Source organism: Lacerta agilis, chromosome 14 (assembly GCF_009819535.1).
Source record: "Lacerta agilis isolate rLacAgi1 chromosome 14, rLacAgi1.pri, whole genome shotgun sequence".
NCBI lineage: Eukaryota > Metazoa > Chordata > Lepidosauria > Squamata > Lacertidae > Lacerta > Lacerta agilis.
Genome location: NC_046325.1, coordinates 31,293,419 through 31,312,663, shown reverse-complemented (window position 1 = coordinate 31,312,663; position 19,245 = coordinate 31,293,419). Strand labels below are relative to the sequence as shown.

At 46.6% G+C, this 19,245-nt stretch overlaps 1 protein-coding gene across 7 annotated transcripts in view; it reads right to left on the bottom strand.

The window, feature by feature from the left end:
• Positions 1-635: 635 nt before the first annotated feature.
• Positions 636-19,245, bottom strand: part of NFE2L1 (nuclear factor, erythroid 2 like 1) — a 39,059-nt gene continuing 20,449 nt past the window's right edge. For 3 of the 7 annotated variants that reach the window (XM_033169748.1, XM_033169749.1, XM_033169750.1), the window contains exons 4-7: positions 7,804-8,019; positions 5,547-5,636; positions 4,963-5,124; positions 636-3,876 (exon numbers count right to left, since the gene is read on the bottom strand). In XM_033169748.1, the coding sequence (XP_033025639.1) occupies positions 2,560-3,876; positions 4,963-5,124; positions 5,547-5,636; positions 7,804-8,019 (1,785 nt within the window). In that variant the 3' untranslated portion in view covers positions 636-2,559. Of the gene's footprint in view, positions 3,877-4,962; positions 5,125-5,546; positions 5,637-7,803; positions 8,020-8,202; positions 8,454-10,207; positions 10,512-19,245 lie in introns of those variants that run through there. The other 4 variants (XM_033169755.1, XM_033169754.1, XM_033169751.1 and 1 more) reach the window with 4 other exon arrangements.

Genomic DNA, 19,245 nt, shown 5'->3' with positions numbered 1-19,245 from the left:
CCCCCCCATTCATCCTTTGTGGGGGGTGGTGGTATGTACGTAGAAGTGTACAAACCTTTTTTTAAAAAAAACAAAGCATGTTTTAGGTTTCTGTGAAAATGTTGTCTAAAACTCAAGTGTTTGGATTTTAACTTCATACTGAACTGTCTTTTTGTCTCAATAAAACTTTAGATTTATAGTCCTGCTCTTTTTCTTCTGGTCCAGGCCTTCCTTGAAAATATTCTACAATATGAAGTACTGACACAGCTTCCTAAGCAGAACTTGTTTGTGCAACTTCAGTGTAGCTGTGCTAGGTATACCGTTTGTCCAGCACAAACTTGAAATGAAAATTTCCTAACTTATGAAAGCTTCACAGAGCTGCTAAGCCTACTGCTTCGCTATGTGGCACCTTTATGGTTGTACAAAGCTGTCCTTTTCAATTGCAACTAGAAAATATTGCAGGAATAAGTGATATGCTGAACTGAGAAGTATTGCAAGGGAAACGCAGTCTGTTATGGGGGAGCATGGACAGTACATAAAGGCAAGAGAAAGCACATTTCCTCAGTCACTGTAATGCTGAATTTGATGACCCTACCTTTATCACAACACAGGGTTACCAACAAAAGTGCAGAAAATTAAAGACACCAAACAAATCCTCAAATAGTGAATAAGCCATTTTATTTTTGTCCTGTGCTCATACGCTCTCGCTCCTCTCCCCAACAGGTCATAGAAACCATTCAAAATAAAACCTCTACAGAAAAAAAATAAATTAACACATGCACACACCAGGGCTCTATCCTCCAGCAACCCAGCCACAGTTCCAACACATTTTGTGCTTCAAGTTTCATGCTGTCAAATCACAGAAGCCTGAGAGGTGGGAGAGACTCACCAATAGTTTACTTCCCCTCTCATCTTTTATATTTTCCTTGTAAGAAATCATGGCCTTGAGAAAAAACAAGATCATATAGAACATATGGCTGCAGAAGTTGCCTCTATTACATACAGTGCTTCATACCCCCACAATTCTCTGGAGGATGCCCATTTCAGTGCTACGTCCTCACACGCCATCACATACACAGGACTGGGGAAAACCAAAGCCATTTAGCTCATCAGATGCTGGTAAAGTCAATAATACTCCCAGCTGTGCTATACTGCAAGTTAAACAGCTTCGAGGATTGCCTCGGAGCTTGAGGCCAGCTGTGTTCAAGGCACTACCCTCACCCTTTGCCTTATTTTTTTTAAGGAGGGGGAAAGGGGGAAGTTGGAATGACACCACCCAAGGACAGAAAAGAAACCAGCTGTGGAATCACAGTTTAACACACTGAGTCTTAATGGCAGAAATACCTTTCAGCAGCTTTGATCATCTGGGGGAAAGGATCTCCCTTCTCTCCTTCCTGCATACCACAAATCCATTTTACGGCCCTATGGGAATGGGGAAACACAGGCGCACACAAGTCCTACAGAAATAAATTAAAACCAAAGTGCCCATTAAGAAAGGGGCTTGCCATAGATGGCTATTTGCTCTACACAACATGCCCACTTTATGGGGGTAAAACCCATTGTGCTGTAGACCAAGTGGTGATCACACACCAGACCCCTCCACCTTGCAGCCGCCGCTAAATGAAAGTGCAGCCTTCACACCTGGCCCTCACACACCCCTTTTTGTCCACAGAATGAATCTCTTCAAGCCAAATCAGTGAGAAATGTCAGCATTGTAGCATGCAGTTACCATGCGCCATCTTGTAATGTACCTTGATGGTAGCCCAGTATAACACTGGCTCCTCACTGTGGGCAGTGACATGCTTAGTGAGTTTTGAATGGAAGAGGGGTGGTAGAAAGATGCATCACCATAGTAATTCTATTAACCCTTTCCACTCCCACCATTCCAACCTTTATGGCAGATTAACTCAAAGTCCACCCAAAAGGCTGTACTCGGTAACTCCTTGCATGGAGATATCTCCATTCCCCGAGCTGAAAAGGGTTAAGAAAAATCACCCTTCTCCCCTAAACAAACACAACTTAATGTGTTCCACCTGCACTTACATATACATACAGATGTAGGAAGGGATGGCGGCTATGTCATGGGATTCAGTCATGTTGTCAAATCGCACACAACTGATGCCAAAACTGGTTCGAAAAAACCAAAACCAGCTTTCTGAAATATCGAAGTTTGAAAGCGGGGGGGACTTTAAGCCTGCTTAGTCTGTCCACTTAAACCTTTTTTTTTCTTAAAAAAAAATCCAGCTTTAACAATTCAGATTTTCTATCCTCTGCCAAGACTCACCCCCCTCCCCACACACATTATGCCAGCTTGTCCCCCCTCCCTCAACGTTCAATAATGGGTTCCAGGCTGCTGGGGGCACAGGTCTTTCCCTACATGCTTTGCCATTCTGCCTCTCAAGACTTGTAGGCCCCCGCCCAGCAGTCTGTTCCTATACACTGACTGGCAGCTATCATGGTTTGAGAAGATATATTGGATAAGAAGGCGTGAAAGTTCCTTCAAATTCTTCGGGGCTCAGCCCTTTCTCCAGGATGCAGTTTCTGCAAGTTTTGCACTCTCCTGCCAACATTCATCACCTCTCACTTCCTCCTGTCTTTCTGTTTCCTCTCTTGACGCCTGCCCTGCTGGTCAGCCAAGGAGCGTGGTATTAGGATAACACTACCATTACTGGCGTACTGTAGGGCATACTGATTCGGGGAGTAGGGCTGGCCATTCTCATCACGCAGGCGGCCAAATACCTCCTGATAGAGGTTCTGCACCTTTTGCTTCATCTGGCGAATGGACCTGAGAAACTCTACCTTCTCCCTGAGCAGCTTTGACTTGTCTCTCTGCAAATCCTCTACATCCCGTTCCAAGTTGAGGATAGTGTCCAGCTTTCTCTTACGACAGTTCTGGGCAGCCATCTTGTTCTTGCCCCGTCTCCGGATGTCCCGAATTAAGCTCAGCTGGGCCTCACTCAGTTGGTACTTGGACAGGAGTTCATTGAACTCCTCTACAGGTAAGTTGATGATCTTCTCGTTGGGGAAAGGGATCTTCATGGCTCGGGCCCGGTGCTCATCTCTGCTCATCTGCTTATCCAAGAAGTCTGCCTGCTTATCCTTGGCACTCTTCTTCCCCATGGTGGCTGGCTGGGGCTCGTCAGTGTCTAAGGTCCTGGGGGCCATGTTGTAGGTGTGATTGTGACCTACATGCTCCAGATAAGGCAGATATTGCAGCTGAGAAGGGTTCTGGTAGCTCATCCGACAGAACTTGCTGTACTCTGGCTGGTACCCAACTGCCCCTTCTGCATCTTCAACGTCCACATTTTCAGAGTCCGAGTTGTAGCCCACAGCACCTTCCTCAGAAAAGGAGGAGGAAGCTGAAGATGACGACGACGATGCTTCTGAGCTGCTGAGAGAAGCAGGGCTGTGGCTCGAGTCTAAGGAGAGCCCCGAGTCTGAATCAAATTCTTCCTCCAGGCGGGAGGCCTGCACTGGGTTGAAGCCTTCTTCAGTGGCCAAGTCCATCAAGCTAATCTCATCTAGCATGGCTTCATCAAGGAGTCCCCCAAGAGGATCTGGCAGCTCAGGCCCAGATGTTTCATTTACAGTGCCATTTAACTGGGGAGGGAAGAAGATCCCACTCAGGTTGGTAGAGCCAAATGTGGTGTTGAAGCCAGTGGAGTTGTCAGGAACCAGCTGCAACAAAGCTGAGCTGCCAGCTACTGAGAGGCTCTCCATCTCAGAGCTGAACAAGGAAGCAAAGTCTTGTGTACAGCTGCCCAGTGACGCCTGATGCAGGCTGACATTCTGGTTGATTGGGGTGGATGGAGCAAGGCTGTAGTTGGCATTCAGAATATCTCCACCTGTGCTATCGTACAGGGTCCCTGCAGCTGCTGTGCTGTTCACCTCCATACCCTGAAAAGGGGAAAGATAAACTTTTCAGACTCTAGGTGTCTCTATTTTCCTCTCAGAACACAACTTGAATAAGCAGGTACACAAAACAAGTCCTCCAAAGAGGACCCTGTGAGAGAGCAAAAGAACCCCGAAGACCCAATCATTCAGAAGTTTTAAGTATATTAGCATGAAGGGAACTCACTTCCCTTCCACTTGCACGTGTGGAGAACTGGGACATGGGTCTCTGTTTGCAACAAATCAGGAACTTGCATAACAATGCAGCATGCTCGCTCGCAACTGTGCCCTATCTACCAAGAAACCCAAAGCCAGGTCTGCATTCTGCCCTACTCAATACTCCTCTGTAGCTACCTACCTAGTTATTAGGATGGGTCCGGGGGGGGGGCAGAAATGGCTCCTGAGACACACCTGATAAATCTTTTTGTCTAATATAGGAAGCAGACAAACGTTCAGAAACTGATTGCTTTTAGACAAAAATCAGGACACCTTAGGAGTGTCATCTGACCACCAATCTGGCAGCCCAGAAGTGAAAAAATCAGGATTGGGAGCAGTGGCTGTGCAATTTGTGGAGGAATTTAAAAAATAATAATAATCATCAATACCTGGTATGCAGAGAGGCAAAACATTTTCCCAGCAAGGGCAGGGATGCTATATTGTTTTAAGGCTGGGAAAGAACTGTCCCCAAGATGTAGTGGCTTATTATGACCCTGAAGCGAGGGGTGTCTTTTGTTTGGCCCTCCCCAGGGGACCTCTGCCCTGCTATGTTCCAGGCAGTCACTTGGTGCAGTGTGTGCACTGCTTTTGAAGACTCTTGAACTAGATGGTCACCTAACTGCAGCTCTGGTTTCCCATTTGCTGCAAATTCTTCTAGGCTCCTGCCTATTGTTATAGGAAAGAAGGTTGCAGCAGCAGCAGCAGCAGCAGAAAGATTCTTCTACAGAAGGAGAAATTCACAAAAGAGATGTTAACAACCTTCACATTTGCCTGAAACCTAGCAAAGCACTAAACAATGGCATGGTAAACCCACCTGAAGAGGAAGCAGAGGAGGACCTAGGAAAATAAACAAGGGTAGAAGCCAGCCTTCCTCACCTGCGTTTCCATTATAGACATGAGGTCCTGCCACTGCTGCTCCAGGTCGAAGGGCAACTCTGTCCCTGTTAGTAGGGGAGATAGAAGCCCGTCTGACACAGTGGAAGGCCCGCTCTCACTCGGCAGAACTTCAGTTAGGCTGGGGGCATCTGCAGCTGGAAACTGAAAGCAAAACACCTTTCAGTCATGGTGGGTATGTGGCAGTGAAGCGTCATGTCAGCAATAAATCATTACTCCTGCTTCCTCTCTCTGCATGAACTTCTGATGCAGACTGTAACAGCCAGCCCCCACTCAAGGTTCCCTGCAACCACAGTATTAGGGGCTTTAAAGCATTTGCAGGGGCAGGGAGGGGTGGCATTCTCGCCACTTCTTTCCTGCTAATCCACCTGGCCTTGTGCCTGGAACAAGAACAAGCTTTTCTCTCCATTTGGAAGATTTCACAGCCTCACAAGGTTATGGCAAGGGCATGAGATAAAGATTGTCCAAGTCCCATTTTTTACACTGAATAAGTCTATGGAAATGCCATATGCTGTTACTACTAAGCAGTTAAATCTTCCCTTTCCCAAGGGCCATCATTGACCCACCTCCGAATTCTCCCCAAAGGGAAATGTGGCCTCCAGCAGCCTAAGGCACTCCTCCAAGGACAAGGCTGTCTGGTCCTCAACACCAGGCACCTGAAAGAGCAAATAATTCGTGTCATTTTACCTTAAGATCATCTATACCTGTGCCCTTCAACTGTTTCAGACCAACCTCCACCGGCAACATACGACTTGCTTTTTTTAAAAGTCTGTACATCCTCATATTCTTTGTGTGCCTCTTTTAAAAGATATCTGGAGGGTGGCAATGAGAAAATGGCCCTTTCTGTCATCCTTCCAGCACCAGGCAGACATTTTTTATTCCCCTGGACATTTCAGCAGCATTAATAGTGGCTGTGTTTGTGTGTGCTTGTTTGTATACATTTTTATGTGGGTGGGGTGGTTATTTTATGTTGGTAGTAATGTTGTAGATGAACATTATAGTGCATTATAGTGCTTTTAAAAGTATTGTATTTTGTGTGTTACTGTCTCTGTAATTCACACACAGACTTCTTTTCTTTTGGCTGTGTAAAGCAATCCATTAGCTGAATAAACTAAACTAAGCTTTATCTTTCCTCCTTGCCCCACTCACTTTTATTCTTCTCTTGAACTTAGATAAATGTAATTAATGCTGAGGTGACATCCATCTCAGACAGGGAGGAAACCCAGTGATGTAGTCCAATACACAGCCTGGGACAGGGCTAAATGCTCAGAACCAGGTTGTCCTGACCAAGAGACACATTTCCTAAAAACTCACCTCAACAGCCAATAGCTGCATGGTTGTCTATCTGGCACAGTTTCCAATACCACACCCAATTCCCTGTCTCCCCCCCCCCACTACTTATTTCAATGACACCCTTGAGTTTCTTCTCAAACATCCCACATTCTGACGAAATTTCAAATGCTGAAGTCAAGAAACGGTACATCTCACACAGTAAAATTTACTCAAATGCAAATTCTCTTGGTGCAGAATTAGATGCAGCCCCCAAGAAGGGAAGCCCTGCTACCAGAGGATATTCTAACTGTGGGGTGACCCATTCCAGAGGCTGTCACCTGCTCTGCATTCCTGAAATACCTGGAGTGTAAGCAACTACCACAAACAGTGGTGCAGTCTTATAAGTGTAAGTGGGGACTGACTGAACTGAATCTGCAGATCTGATGTACCTAGTAACCACTGTTCTCAAGCCATCCAGGGCCAAGGTATCAAGAGTTTATTAAGTGGCTTTGATAGGATATCACAGTCCTACTCTGAAGACTCAGGATGGATTCACCAAATTAGAAAGAGCTATAGACTAGGATGCCAAGCAAGAGCAACCCCAAGTAGAATCCTACTCACAAGATGCTCCTGCCATGTTGGGGGGAAACTCATGGTGATTCCACCTATTCCCCCTGCTGTCTGTCCCCTGTGCCCCCACAAAATTGGCTCCAGAGTAGTATGTGAGGTGTTATAAAGAGAAATAAGGGGAAATGGCCTCCCCACAGCATCTGCTAGCAGGATTCTCTGATAAATCTTGGCCCCATTTGGAAGGAGGCTGGCTAGGATCAAACTAATGAGATTTAGAGAGAGAGATTTTAAAATTCTTACTAAATAACATGCTCTTAACAGTTGCAACCAAAAATAAGACATGGGAGAAGGCCCAATTCTCACAGAACAGAGGTGAGAAGAAGCCAGGATGCTCAGAAACAATATGAACAAATAAATCAGAAAAGAGAGCTGAGGGAAGTCCGAGGAGGGTGGGAGAGGGAGGGGGGAAGGGGGTAAAATGTAATTGGTTGCGGTATTGATTTAAATTGTTCTCAATAAAAATATCTTTAAAAAGAAGAAGCAGCAGCAGAAGCCAGGATGCTGAGAAGGATCAGAAGGTGGTGGTGTGAAGCCTAGGAAGAAGCAAGGGGTGTATGTTGAGGACTACCACAAAGCAACAGAGCACAGACCAAGGCCTTGAACCAAGCACCAAAAGGTAATGAATATCTGTACTCAAACCCAACACAAACGGAGAAGCAGTTCTGCCTGCTTCCTGGGCAGGATCAGCAACACTGAACATCAGTGTTTCAGAACTAATTCCCTTTTAAGAGTTGTGTCTAAGCTTCAAAAGGGGAGGACATTTTCCAGCATCACAGCTATTTTCTTCCCAAGGCCTACCCAAGCATGAAGTGAGAGGGAGCAGCAGATTTTCCTCTACTGGACAGCTACAAAAAACAATCCCAGGATGGTGGATAAGAAAACCGTCCTACCCAACTAGGGAGTTGGGTTGGGTTTTTTTACCTGTGCAGGAAAGCTTTCCCCCGTCTCGCCATCCACTAGCAAGGCCCTGTCAGCGACATCGCCGCCTCTGCTCCTCCAGCCATCCCCACTCTCCTCCCCATTATTTGGTTCTTTGTCCACTTCGTTCTCCTTCTGGCGGTGGCTGTAGTCAAAAATCTCACGCCCAGCTCCAAGGTCGATATCCTGCCTCCACAGGATGTCAATTAAATCAATGTCCTAAAAACAAAAGAAAAACAAAGGGGGGACTTTAAAAACTCTTAATAAGGCTTCTCCCTTCCTTGATGCCCTCTTTTCTCTGGAGGATGACCTCCCCTGCAAAACTCCCAGCACAAACATCCCCAACGTAACTTCAGCTTCTCTTGTGACGTACTGCATCAAGCACCATTTGACCCTACTCACCTCCAAGTGCCGCCCTTCATTCTGAATGTGGTGCAGCCCCACCTTTCCTGCTCCTTTTCTGGACCATCCCTGATGTCGTGGGGCTCCAGATACCTTCCCCCCACCTACAGCCATTCTGCACTGGGAGCTGGCCAAGACCGGCTCTGCAACGAGGCTGCTCCGGGGCACAGACCGGGAACTCCATGAACAGCAACAGAGCTGTCTCCTTGTCGCTGCCCATGCTACGCAGCAGTGCTCGCTCTGTCCAGGCAGCAGGGAGTCTGCAGCTTTAACCGCTCAGACGGCTGGCTGGCTGGCTGGCTGAGGGAGGGAGGGGAGGAAGGAGGGAGGGCCAATTGTCATTCTGGATTGCTGCTCCATAGCGGGCTTGCATCAGCCTGTGGTGCCATTCTGGCTATTTGCATAAAGGGGTGGGGATTCTCTGCATTTTCAGCCACCTGATGCAACTCAAGAACCCGGCTTTGCCATGCCTGCGTGCTCTGCCTGGCCAGCTCCCTCTGCTCCAGACAGCAGAGCTGCCTACCTTAACCAGCCCTTCAAACTGAAAGCAAATTGCCCTGCTGAACACATCCAAAACACACTGCCCTCTTCCAACCGCAAAGCCCTCATCCAGACTAGACTCTAGACATGCTTCTCCTTTGTAATGCCATCTCCCTTCCCCCACAATATCCTGAAAATTCTTCCTTTGCAGGACAGGCCTCTCCCAAGGCTAAGCCACCCCCCACAGGCAGGCTATATTTATTCACACACTGCAGGAGTGTGTTCCTTTCATCCAGGCCCAGCCCTAGAGCTGCCAACCACACAGAGGTACCTCCCCACCCTGTGGCACAGGCAGTTGTTCTTTTTTGTTACAAGACATCTGCAGTTTTTTTAAGTGCCACTGTCAGCCAGCACTTCTGGCCCCACCCTCCACAAACCTATTTCCTAAGGAAAACAGTTACCCACCCACCCCAAACTACTATTCTACTATGTACAGAGGTTACATATGGATCCAGAATTCAGGTTGCCAGAGACACTAATTTTTAAGTTGCTGTTTCTTTCTTCCAGGCAAGAACTCAGCAGATTAAAGTGCTCCCTTTTTCAGAGCACTACCAAAAACAAAACAGAAAAGTGTCGTTATTTCCCCTTACCCTCCGATCCCCCAATGTCAGAGCATAAGGTTGCTCTGTGTTGCAACACTATTCAGAATTTTCCTCCTGTCAATAATATCTCTAAACTGAATATGCAAATTCTGGTATCACTTTCAATCACTGGTCAAATATTTCAGGACCTCCTTACAAATCAGGCTCTTCTGTAACTGCCAATCCTGGTCTGCTATGGACTCTCACCACCCCCACCCCAGCAGAATCAAATGCTCTTTCAGGGCCTAATTTGTCAGAGGCACTATTTGGATCACCTGTCCTTGCTCCCCTCCCCCCACTTCTTGTGTTTCACCCCAAATTAACTAAAACAAGTTTAGACAACCCTCTCCCCCATCTCACAAAATGGGTACCTTAACTTTTGTTATTCTTCTGCAACACGAAAAATCCATTCAAAGTAAATAACACAATCCAGATGGATGCCTTGTCCAGTTACACACGGAAGATTTCTCAGGTCTTGGGGCAATGTGATGGTGTGGGCAAAGACATATGCCAGCAAGGTACCCATCTCTGCCCCCCCAACCTGGACCTTCCATGGTGTAAACAGGCCAGAATACCCATATGGGCCAAAGGCGTTTTTGTTCTGCACCGCCTCACCCTCATTTCGATCATCTGCTTCTTCCCAGATGTAACCCCCCCCTTCAAGAATCCGCTCACTCTCCCCCACTTCAGGACATTTCATTTCTCACACAACCCATTTCCTCTTGTTCTCAGAGCCTCTCCCTCCTCAAGTCAATATAATACATCCTTTCCCCCCTACAGATTTCTTAGTTCCAAGGTGCCTGGTGCGAAGAGATCTGGCCTGCTCTAGCCAAAATCTAATAGCAGGCATGAAGGAGGGGCAAGAAAAGGGTTAAAAGGGATACCTTTCTCATGTCCCCAGCTGCCGCTCCCAGAGCTGTCCACCCAGATCATGGTCTATGTAGAGCGCAAATTCCGGGCAGGCAGAGCTGGGTGACCCAGGCAGGGTGCTGGACAGACATCTCTGGTTTCAGTTAACAGTTGCTCTTTTTTTCTTTTCTTTTTTGGCAGGCTTGCCAGCTGCCCCCGAGTTGTTTAGAAGCCCCCCTCCTTTGCCAGCATGTGACCCACAGGTGCTGTGCTATTGCCAGCCCTCCTCCCTCCGCCCCAGCATGAGATCCAATCCTCAGCGCTCCTCCTCTTGTTGCTTAGAGAGGAGTTCCGCGAATCCCCACCCCCTGCTCAATGCCCAGGCTGCAGATATGGAATCCCCACCCCATGTGCCGGGCTGAGGCTGCAGCGAGACTGAGACAACACCCCCCCACCACACACACCCGTTACCTAGGCTGCAGCCGGAGCCAATCCCCTCCCCCAGGTCACCGCGGAGGATGCAGAGGGAGCCAGGCTCCGCCCTGTGCTGGTTACCTAGGCTGCAGAAAGAACCAATCCCAGGCCTCAGGTCCCTGCTGAGGATGCAGAGGAAAGGGCTCCTCCTTGCACTTCGTCACCTAGAATGCGAAGAGGAGAGCCAATTGCTTCTCCTCTCTTCCACCCCGCCCAGGTCGCCCTGGGAGCTGCAGCAATGTTTGGGCCTCTGTCTCCTTGAGAAGCTCCCACGCCAAGATGCCCCACCCAAGCCAGGCAGTGATGCTGGCAGCTGTTCGGGGAACACCGAAAAGAATAAAATGCCCACACATTCCTTCGCTCTTGCATATCACCTACCAAAATCAGTCCTGCTAGGCAGCACCCCAGCCTGCAGGAGATTACCAAAAGTTCCCTCTTCCGTATCAACACAGATTTCATCCCCACCCCCACACTTTTGTTTTATGGCAGCACAGAAGGGCATGGAAGCCCCTCAACTGCCAGAAAAGCTCTGCTGAAGCCCACTCCTGCTGAGATTTTGCTGCACTACACTTCAAATTACGCAAAGCCCTAGGAATGAGCATTTACAAATATGGCAGGGGGGGGTGTCCTATGGGTTCTTACACAGCAGCGTTAACATACACAGACAGAGTGCCAGGACAAAGGAGGGTCAGTGCGTCTTGCTGTTAACCAGAAGGCTGGTGGCTCGAGCCCACCTGGCTGTGGCCAGGATTCCTGCATTGCAGGGAGTTGGACTAGGTGCCCCTCGGGGTCCCTTCCAACTGTAAAATTATTCTATGATTCTACTACTACCACATTCACTCACAAACGCAATCAGCAGCATTCTACAAATAATAAAACACAAAATATTTATACAGCCCTTTCCCTAGCCACTTCACATATGTTCCCCAATGCTAAAGCATTTGAAACTTTTAAACCTGCGATTCTAATATACACTCTTATCTCAGGAAAAGTCCCACCTTATTTAATTGTATTTACCAGTACATGCATAGGATTTCACTGGTAGTTTAGAAAAGAAGATCAAGGGACATGACAGTAACTTTTTTAATTATTCAAATTGTGGAGAAAGCAAAGAGGAAATATTTTCTTCTACTGATGTAACAAACAACTCAGTGAGTAGATTTTTAAAAATCACTTTATCGCAGAACACAATTTAAGGAATTCACCACAACAAGAGTGGCTGGGGCAACCCAGTCAGATGGAAGGGATATTTATTATTTATTTATTATTTATATTTATATTTATTATGTGCTGGCTACTGCTTTAGAAAGCTTTAAAAAGGGATTGGACAGGGTAATAGAAGATGGCCATTAATAAACCCAATAACCATGACAGTAAAATGGAACCTCTACATAGGCAGCTGCTGAGGAAGAAACAGGGGAGACTTGTAGCCTCCCTGAAGGCTGCCATGGACCTTTACTGGTCTGATCCAACAGGGCTCCTTTTCTTTCAGAAATATTTATACCATCCCTTTGGATCAGGACAGATACTAGTGGCTTCTATGCCTGTTTGCCCCCCCACACACACACACACAAACAGTGCAGTCTAACCTTACCTGCCATTCTATTACGTACACATTTAAATTCTATACAGTGAAATTAATAAGGTAGGATTCTGTCTACATTGTGTTCTGAAATGAGTTAAGATAGCAATGGGCTAAAGGTCAAAGATTCAGAGCAAGTACTTGGAACAGAGCAGCATCTTAATGCCACAAAATATTATATATTACAGTACAGTGGTACCCCGTGTTACATACGCGATCCGTTCCAGGTCGCATCATGTAACCCGGGCGTATGTAACACGAACGAACAAAAAAACAAAGAAAAAACCCGGAAGTTCGCAGGTTTTTGCGCTTCTGTGCATGTGCAAAATGCGCAGAACGCTTCTGTGCACTCGCACGCTCCGTGGAGGACTTCCGGGTCACGGAGGTGCGTAACTCGAACGTATGCAACACGGAGCGTACGCAGCACGAGGTATGACTGTATAGGCCACCCCAAGTTGCGTGTTTCAATGTTCTCCTGTTGATTCTATCTCCTTTTAGCTGCAGAAGTTCTGTTCAGACAACATTCAATGCAGCTGAACCTGGTGGTTTCAGTTGCCTCCATTGTATTTTGCAGAATATAGTTCAAGTAGGAATTGAAAAATCCCAGGTCCTTGGAACATATATGATTTTATTTTATTTTTTTACTGGCACATGGGAACTTAAGTCTGTAAACCTACATTCACTTATTCACTACATTCAGTGGGACTTATTTCTAAGTAGACATGTACAAAATTACACTGTAGTTATTTCCAGTTTGATTTTACTTCATTAACCATGTCCTTCTTTAAGACAGAGGAGCCGACACGACAAACACATGTTCCACTTCTCCCATTCTACATTATAAATGACAAGAGTGAAAGCATGTACCAAAATTACTTACAAAAACCTCATGACAGCTCTAACTAAAAGTAGTCAACATGGAGGCCAGACAGACAGTCAACAATGTGTGCTCAGCTCACTGTGTAGTCAGAGCCTAGAGCCACTATGTGGGAATTTTTAAAACCCTGACCTCAAAATATATTGCCACCCATTTCCACCTAGACTTTTCCCAAACAAGCCTGCAATCACCACCAAGGTTGTCTGAGTTAAATCAAGCTGATTTAAAATCAATGATTATTATTTCTTCATATAGTTCCTAAAGAATGGTGCACATTTGATCATGAAACCATATTTATTTACAGTTTATGCTGCAATCCAAAGAGGAAGGAAACCAAAGGTGATTGAACTGCTTTCACTTGCACTCCCTCTGGAATTTCCTTGTCATTGGGAATAAAAGAAGGGGATTCAGAAGGAGTGATTTATGACACCTCCTGAGCTAGTTGAAATCTCTCCCAGGTTTGGGACCAGGTTGGGTGGTTAGGAAAGCTGGGAATTCTTCAAAGCCAAGTCATTTCCTGATGTTGTGTGAGGGACTGGCTGGACACTGAAGATTAGTGGTTGGATACTGAGGAATGGGCACCACCAGGAGAAGTGGGGTTAGAGACTAACTTGGAGTCTTGGAAGAAGGGAACAGTGATCTGGGGGAGCCTGTAACAGACAGGAGACGAGAATCAGGCAGGATAAGCTGCAGGAATGGAGAGTGAAGAACAGGCTGAGGAGGAGGAGGGAGAGAGAGGTCAGGCTGGTGGAGAGTCAAGGGCATGGGTAGGCAAACTAAGGCCCGTGGGCTGGATCAGGCCCAATTGCCTTCTGGATCTGGCCGGCAGATGGTCCAGGAATCACCACGTGGATTGCCAGCACACACGTTCTTTCCCTCTCCCTCACACGGCAGCGGCACCTCCTCCCTGGCTTCTCCCCACCCTGTCTAGAGGAGGAAGGGGGCTGAGCTTTGCTGGTGCCAGCAGCAGCAGCAGCGCTCGAGCGGCCGCCATTTTAAGCAGCCCCTCTCCGGAGCCCTTTCATGTGCCACTCATCATCCCTCTGCCACCGCCGCCAGCCCCTGCCACTCGCAAGACACAGGTAAGCAGCCACCCCGGTACTATGGAGAAGGGAGGGGAGAGTTAGGGGGGCTTATCGTCTGGCCACCCCCCAGAAGGTCTGAGGGACAGGGGACCAGCCCCCTGATGAAAAAGTTTGCTGACCCCCGGTCAAGGGCTTCCACATACCCTCCTCTTGCCCCCACCTCTCCTGCTCCACTGTCTCCCAGGACCAAGCAAGGATTGAAGAGGGAGGAGCAGAAGCAAGTTACACGCAGATGCAGTCTTCACATGCTGCTTATGCGCAACTTGGGTGGGGAAGATACATAAGCTGAGGTCAGGGGCCAGGCCTCTCTGTCACTGCAACTGCCTCATCAGGTGCACACCTTGGAGTAGGTGAGCAATGTAGGACTGATGGACATGCCTTTTCCCTACTTGTAAGTATACTTTTGACAATAAAGAGTTAACTCCTCACTCTGGACATTCCTTGCCTGACAGTCCCCTGGCATGCTAGCAGGGCCAGAACACTGGATGTTTCTGCAGGGAAGAAGCTCCAACATATTCTATGGTTCCTGTCTAAATAGAGTATACTGTTTTCATTCTTACAACCATGTCTTGCATTGTATACATTTTGTAGCAAGGTTTGTAGGTTTTTCTTTAAATATACTGTATAGGGAATGCCTTTAAAATATAGTCATACCTCGTGTTATGAACGCTGCGTGTTGCGTTCGTCACGGGTTACGAACCTGCCAAACCTGGAAGTACCGGAACGGGTTACTTCTGGATTCAGAGGTTCGTGCATGCGCAGAGGCATCAAATGACGTCATGCACAGAATCGCGCGGTGAGCATGTGCAGACACGGCGCTCGGGATGCGGACTGCTCATGATGCAAATGGGGCTCCGGAATGGATCCCCCATTCGCATCCAGAGGTACCACTGTATTTACTTACAACCAATAGCCATGAGAGCTTGTGAGGTTAAACATAAAAATATAGGAACCTGACCACTGGGTAAATTTGTTGTCTTATTTACAGCATTCCTCCTCTCTGCTTCGGCCCAACCTCACCCTCACAAAAACAAAGTAACAAAGATTGAAGTAAGGGTTGCTAGTTACTGGGTTATTTTCATTAGGTAAATAAATACCAAATATTTTGGTAGGCTGAATGCAAATATTCGTATTTGATCAAATTGGATCTTCAGACATAGATATAGATATAGGCACGCCTCAATGCTACCAGGTAAAAATTAAATCAGTAGAAAGGTATACTATAGTGCTAACATGCAGATCAACCTAGTTGTTCTTTAAGATAAACTTCTAGTCACTTTTTTTAAAAAAAGATTATTATTTTTAACCCACCCTGATCACCCTGGGAGCATGGGGGGAAAGTTTATGGTTGAGAGTGATGAGAAATAAAAGCAGGTCTTGGGGAAAGAAGGTGAGGGAATGGCATCCTGCTATGTATACAGTATATCTAATTCAAAATGAACAGGTGAGGAAAGCAAGATGCAGAAAGAGCCAAGAGAGTATAGAACAGATATAGATATATAACCATGAATAAAAAGTTGGCATTCAACGGACTCCAAGGAGGCTGCATCCTAAGTCACCCCATTACAAATCTGAGGTCAAAGCATGACATCAAAAACTGTATTGCATGCATTTCATCACAATTTTCGAAGAAAAGTTAGGCAACTCCTTGATCTACACCCGTTTGCCAACCATATATAAACACGTAATCACAATGAAGGTAAGCACAGGCGAACACGCAGTATGTGGGCGATAAACATGACAGCTTAAGAAAACTGATGACGTTATAAGACTCGCCCCTTTTTAAAGTATGTTCTGTTGAAGCAGCATTTACTGCTTTAAATGGTGCTTGAAGAAGAGCTCCAGGATTTTGAGGCCTAATCTCCAACAAAAGTTAGCTTTTGGGTAGCCATGTCAAGGCAAACAAAAGCAGCTGGTTTGGCCAGGAAACAGGGTGGTGGTGAACGATGGGTGATAGCATTTATAGTCAGGACCTTTCCCAAGGGTTCAGGCCAAACTAATGTGCATGGATCTAGTCCCAGTGCATTCACGTTGTAATTCCGGGAAAGACAAGCTTACTAAAAACAACAACAACAACATACTCTGCTACAGTTAAAAGTAAACACAACTCAAGGATTTCGTTCCTTTCACCGGACAGGGCGGAACCTCTTCAAACCCTCCTAATCCCAAAGGTTGCAAAGGGTCCTACTTTCACACAAGTGAGCCCAGGTTTTGGGGGCGGGGCTGAGTACAAACAGAAGTGCGAGACTGGAAAATAGCTGCAGCTCAAGGAATGGGAAAAGTTGTGCTGGATGCAATCAGAAGTGGGCACAAAAGTGTCAGAGTTTGTGGGCAAGTTGTGTTTCTCAACCAGCCAGTTCAAATCAAATCATTCTTTATTACGGTCAAAGACCAGCTCTTAAAAAGGAGGTAAAGTAAAAATAAAAATAAATACAGCGGATCCCTTTGACGAAACACTTTCTGGGGATGTTACATATATAAAACTCTTTGAACAAGATTTAAAAGAAAATTATTAATTGCATTACAATGTTAAAGATTTAAAATAGTGGCTGCAGAAGGCTGAGCCCGGCTCGCTCGAGATTCCATTGAGGAGAAACTTAGATGGGCTGAGAAGAAGGTCTATATCTGCAAATTTGGACACAAAATCTGGCAACCGCCCTGGTAATCATCGGGTCTTTACCTAACAGGAGCAGGTTGTATAACTGCTTTTCTGGGAGGCTTGCAAACCTCACCAGTATGGGGTCCATGATCTCCCTTCGAGCTTCTTCATATAGAGGGCATCTGAAGAACAAGTGTTCAGGGCTTCCTATTTCCCCTAGTGGGCATGCGCAGAGTCTTTGGGCGTATGGGATTTTTTTATAGAGCCCCTCCAGCACTGGTGTGGGCAATGCCGCACTTCTGGCAAGAGTAAACGCCCTTCTTGAGTTTTTTGACAGGAGAAAGGAGAGGTAAGGTGCCGGGGCAGCTATGTATCTCTCGATTTCTCCTGTTCTGTATTCAGGGCATCTTGAACAGTCCTGTTGTCTTTCAATGTCACTGAGTCGTTGTCTGACTGTTACTTTAGCTTGCCTTGGATCCATCTTTGAGAGGGCTTGGGGGGAAAGGCCCATATTCTGGAGAGAATTCAGGACCGCTAACTGCCACCCGGACTGAAACTGATCGCAAAGGATCAGTGGTGCAATCCCTTGGGGTTTCAGATTTAGAGCCAGCCATTTGTAAATTGATGTTAGGCGTATTGAAGCCTCCACACTCATCATTCCCGTTTCGAGTCTGATCCATGCGTTGGATACGCATTTGGGGACGTGCAGGAGGGCTCTGAGAAATTTAGATTGTACACGTTCCAGGGGAGAGAAAGAGGAGGAGGACGGGCCTAGAAAGGTTCCGTAGAGGAGCTGAGCCAGCGCTTTGGCCTTAAATAACTTAAGGGCCGCCGGAACGAAGAAGCCCCCCTGTGTTCTGTAGAATTTGAGAATACAGTTTGCGGATTTTTCGGCTGAGCTTCCAACAGAATTTATATGCATTTTATTTGCTCCTGTGGCCTGTACTGCCATTCCGAGATATTTATAGTTGGAAACTTGCTCTAATCTATGTCCTTGTAGTTCCCAGCTTCTGGGCTTTGATTTTTTCCCAAACGCTATTACCTTAGTTTTTTGGTAATTGATTTTGAGGCATTCTCTTTCGCAATATATAGCAAGCCTCCTTAATGCCCTTTTGAGACCGACTGGTGTTCTGGATAGGATAACCGCATCGTCGGCATATAGAAGGACGGGAATGTGCCGGTTTGCGAGCTTTGGCGGGTGGAAATCCAAATCAGTTAGTGCAGCTACTAGGTTGTTAAGGTAGAAGTTAAAAAGTAGTGGAGCCAAAAGGCACCCTTGTCTGACGCCCTTGTATGTTTTGATGGGGTCTGTTAGGTGCCCTTGGTGGCTGCACCTAACTCTGAGGGCCGTATTTGCGTGAAGTGCCTGGATTAGTAATAGGAGCCGTTTGTCGATTGATGTGTCCTGCAGTCTATTCCAGAGTCTGGATCTGGACACGGTGTCGAATGCAGCTTTTAAATCTACGAAGGCGGCATACAGAGAGGCCTGCTCCCTTGATTTGTATTTGTCTATGAGATGATGTAACGTGAGACAGTGGTCCAACGTGGACCGGCCGGGTCTGAATCCCGCTTGTTCGATAGCAAGGATGTCTTCCTTCTCTAACCAGTCTGAAAACTTGGCGAGAAGGTGCTTTGCATAAAGCTTGCTGGTCACGCTTAGTAGGCTAATCGGCCTGTAGTTTGCTGGGTCCCGTCTATTACCCTTTTTGTAAAGTGGCACTATTATCGCTGTTCCCCAATCTCTGGGGATACGGCCAGAGTCATCAATATGTGTGAAGAGGGCAGCTAGAAATGGTGCCCACCATTCCACTTGTGCTTTTAACATTTCTGGTGTTATTCCGTCTAGGCCGGGGGCTTTAGCCAATTTTAGTTGGTTAATGTAGGTTTCCATTTCAGATACTGTTACTGGGGGCCATTTTGCCAGTAGTTCTATTTTGCAGGTCTGAAATGATGGTACAATGTCGTCATAAAGAGATTGAAAGTACGAGACCCAGAGGTTTGGAGGGATTTGTGAGATAAGAGAAGCGTTGGTCATGCGGATGCCAGGGGCCACTAATTTCCAAAAAAGGGTTTGATCTTTGGATTTCGCCGCGCTGATTAATTCCGCCCAGCATTTTCTGCTGTAAGCATTCTTTTGCTGAATTATACGCTTTTTGTACTCTTCTTTTTGGGAGCGGACAATAAGGTAGGCTTTTACTCTATCCGCCTTTTCGGCTGTCAGGGCTGCCTTGTATGCATTTTGAAGGGCTCTCTTAGCTTCCAGGCAAGAGTGGTCGAACCAAGGTTTGTTGGGGATTGGCGGTTTGTTAAACTTTTTCCCTGTGATGTTGAATAGGTACGGTTTTAATTCTTGAAGTAGGCTATCATACGCAGAGATTGGGTCCTCAGACATGGAATTGGGCCCCGTGCCATTCAAGATTGTACTAAGTTTTCCAGGGGATAGGATCTCCTTCAAT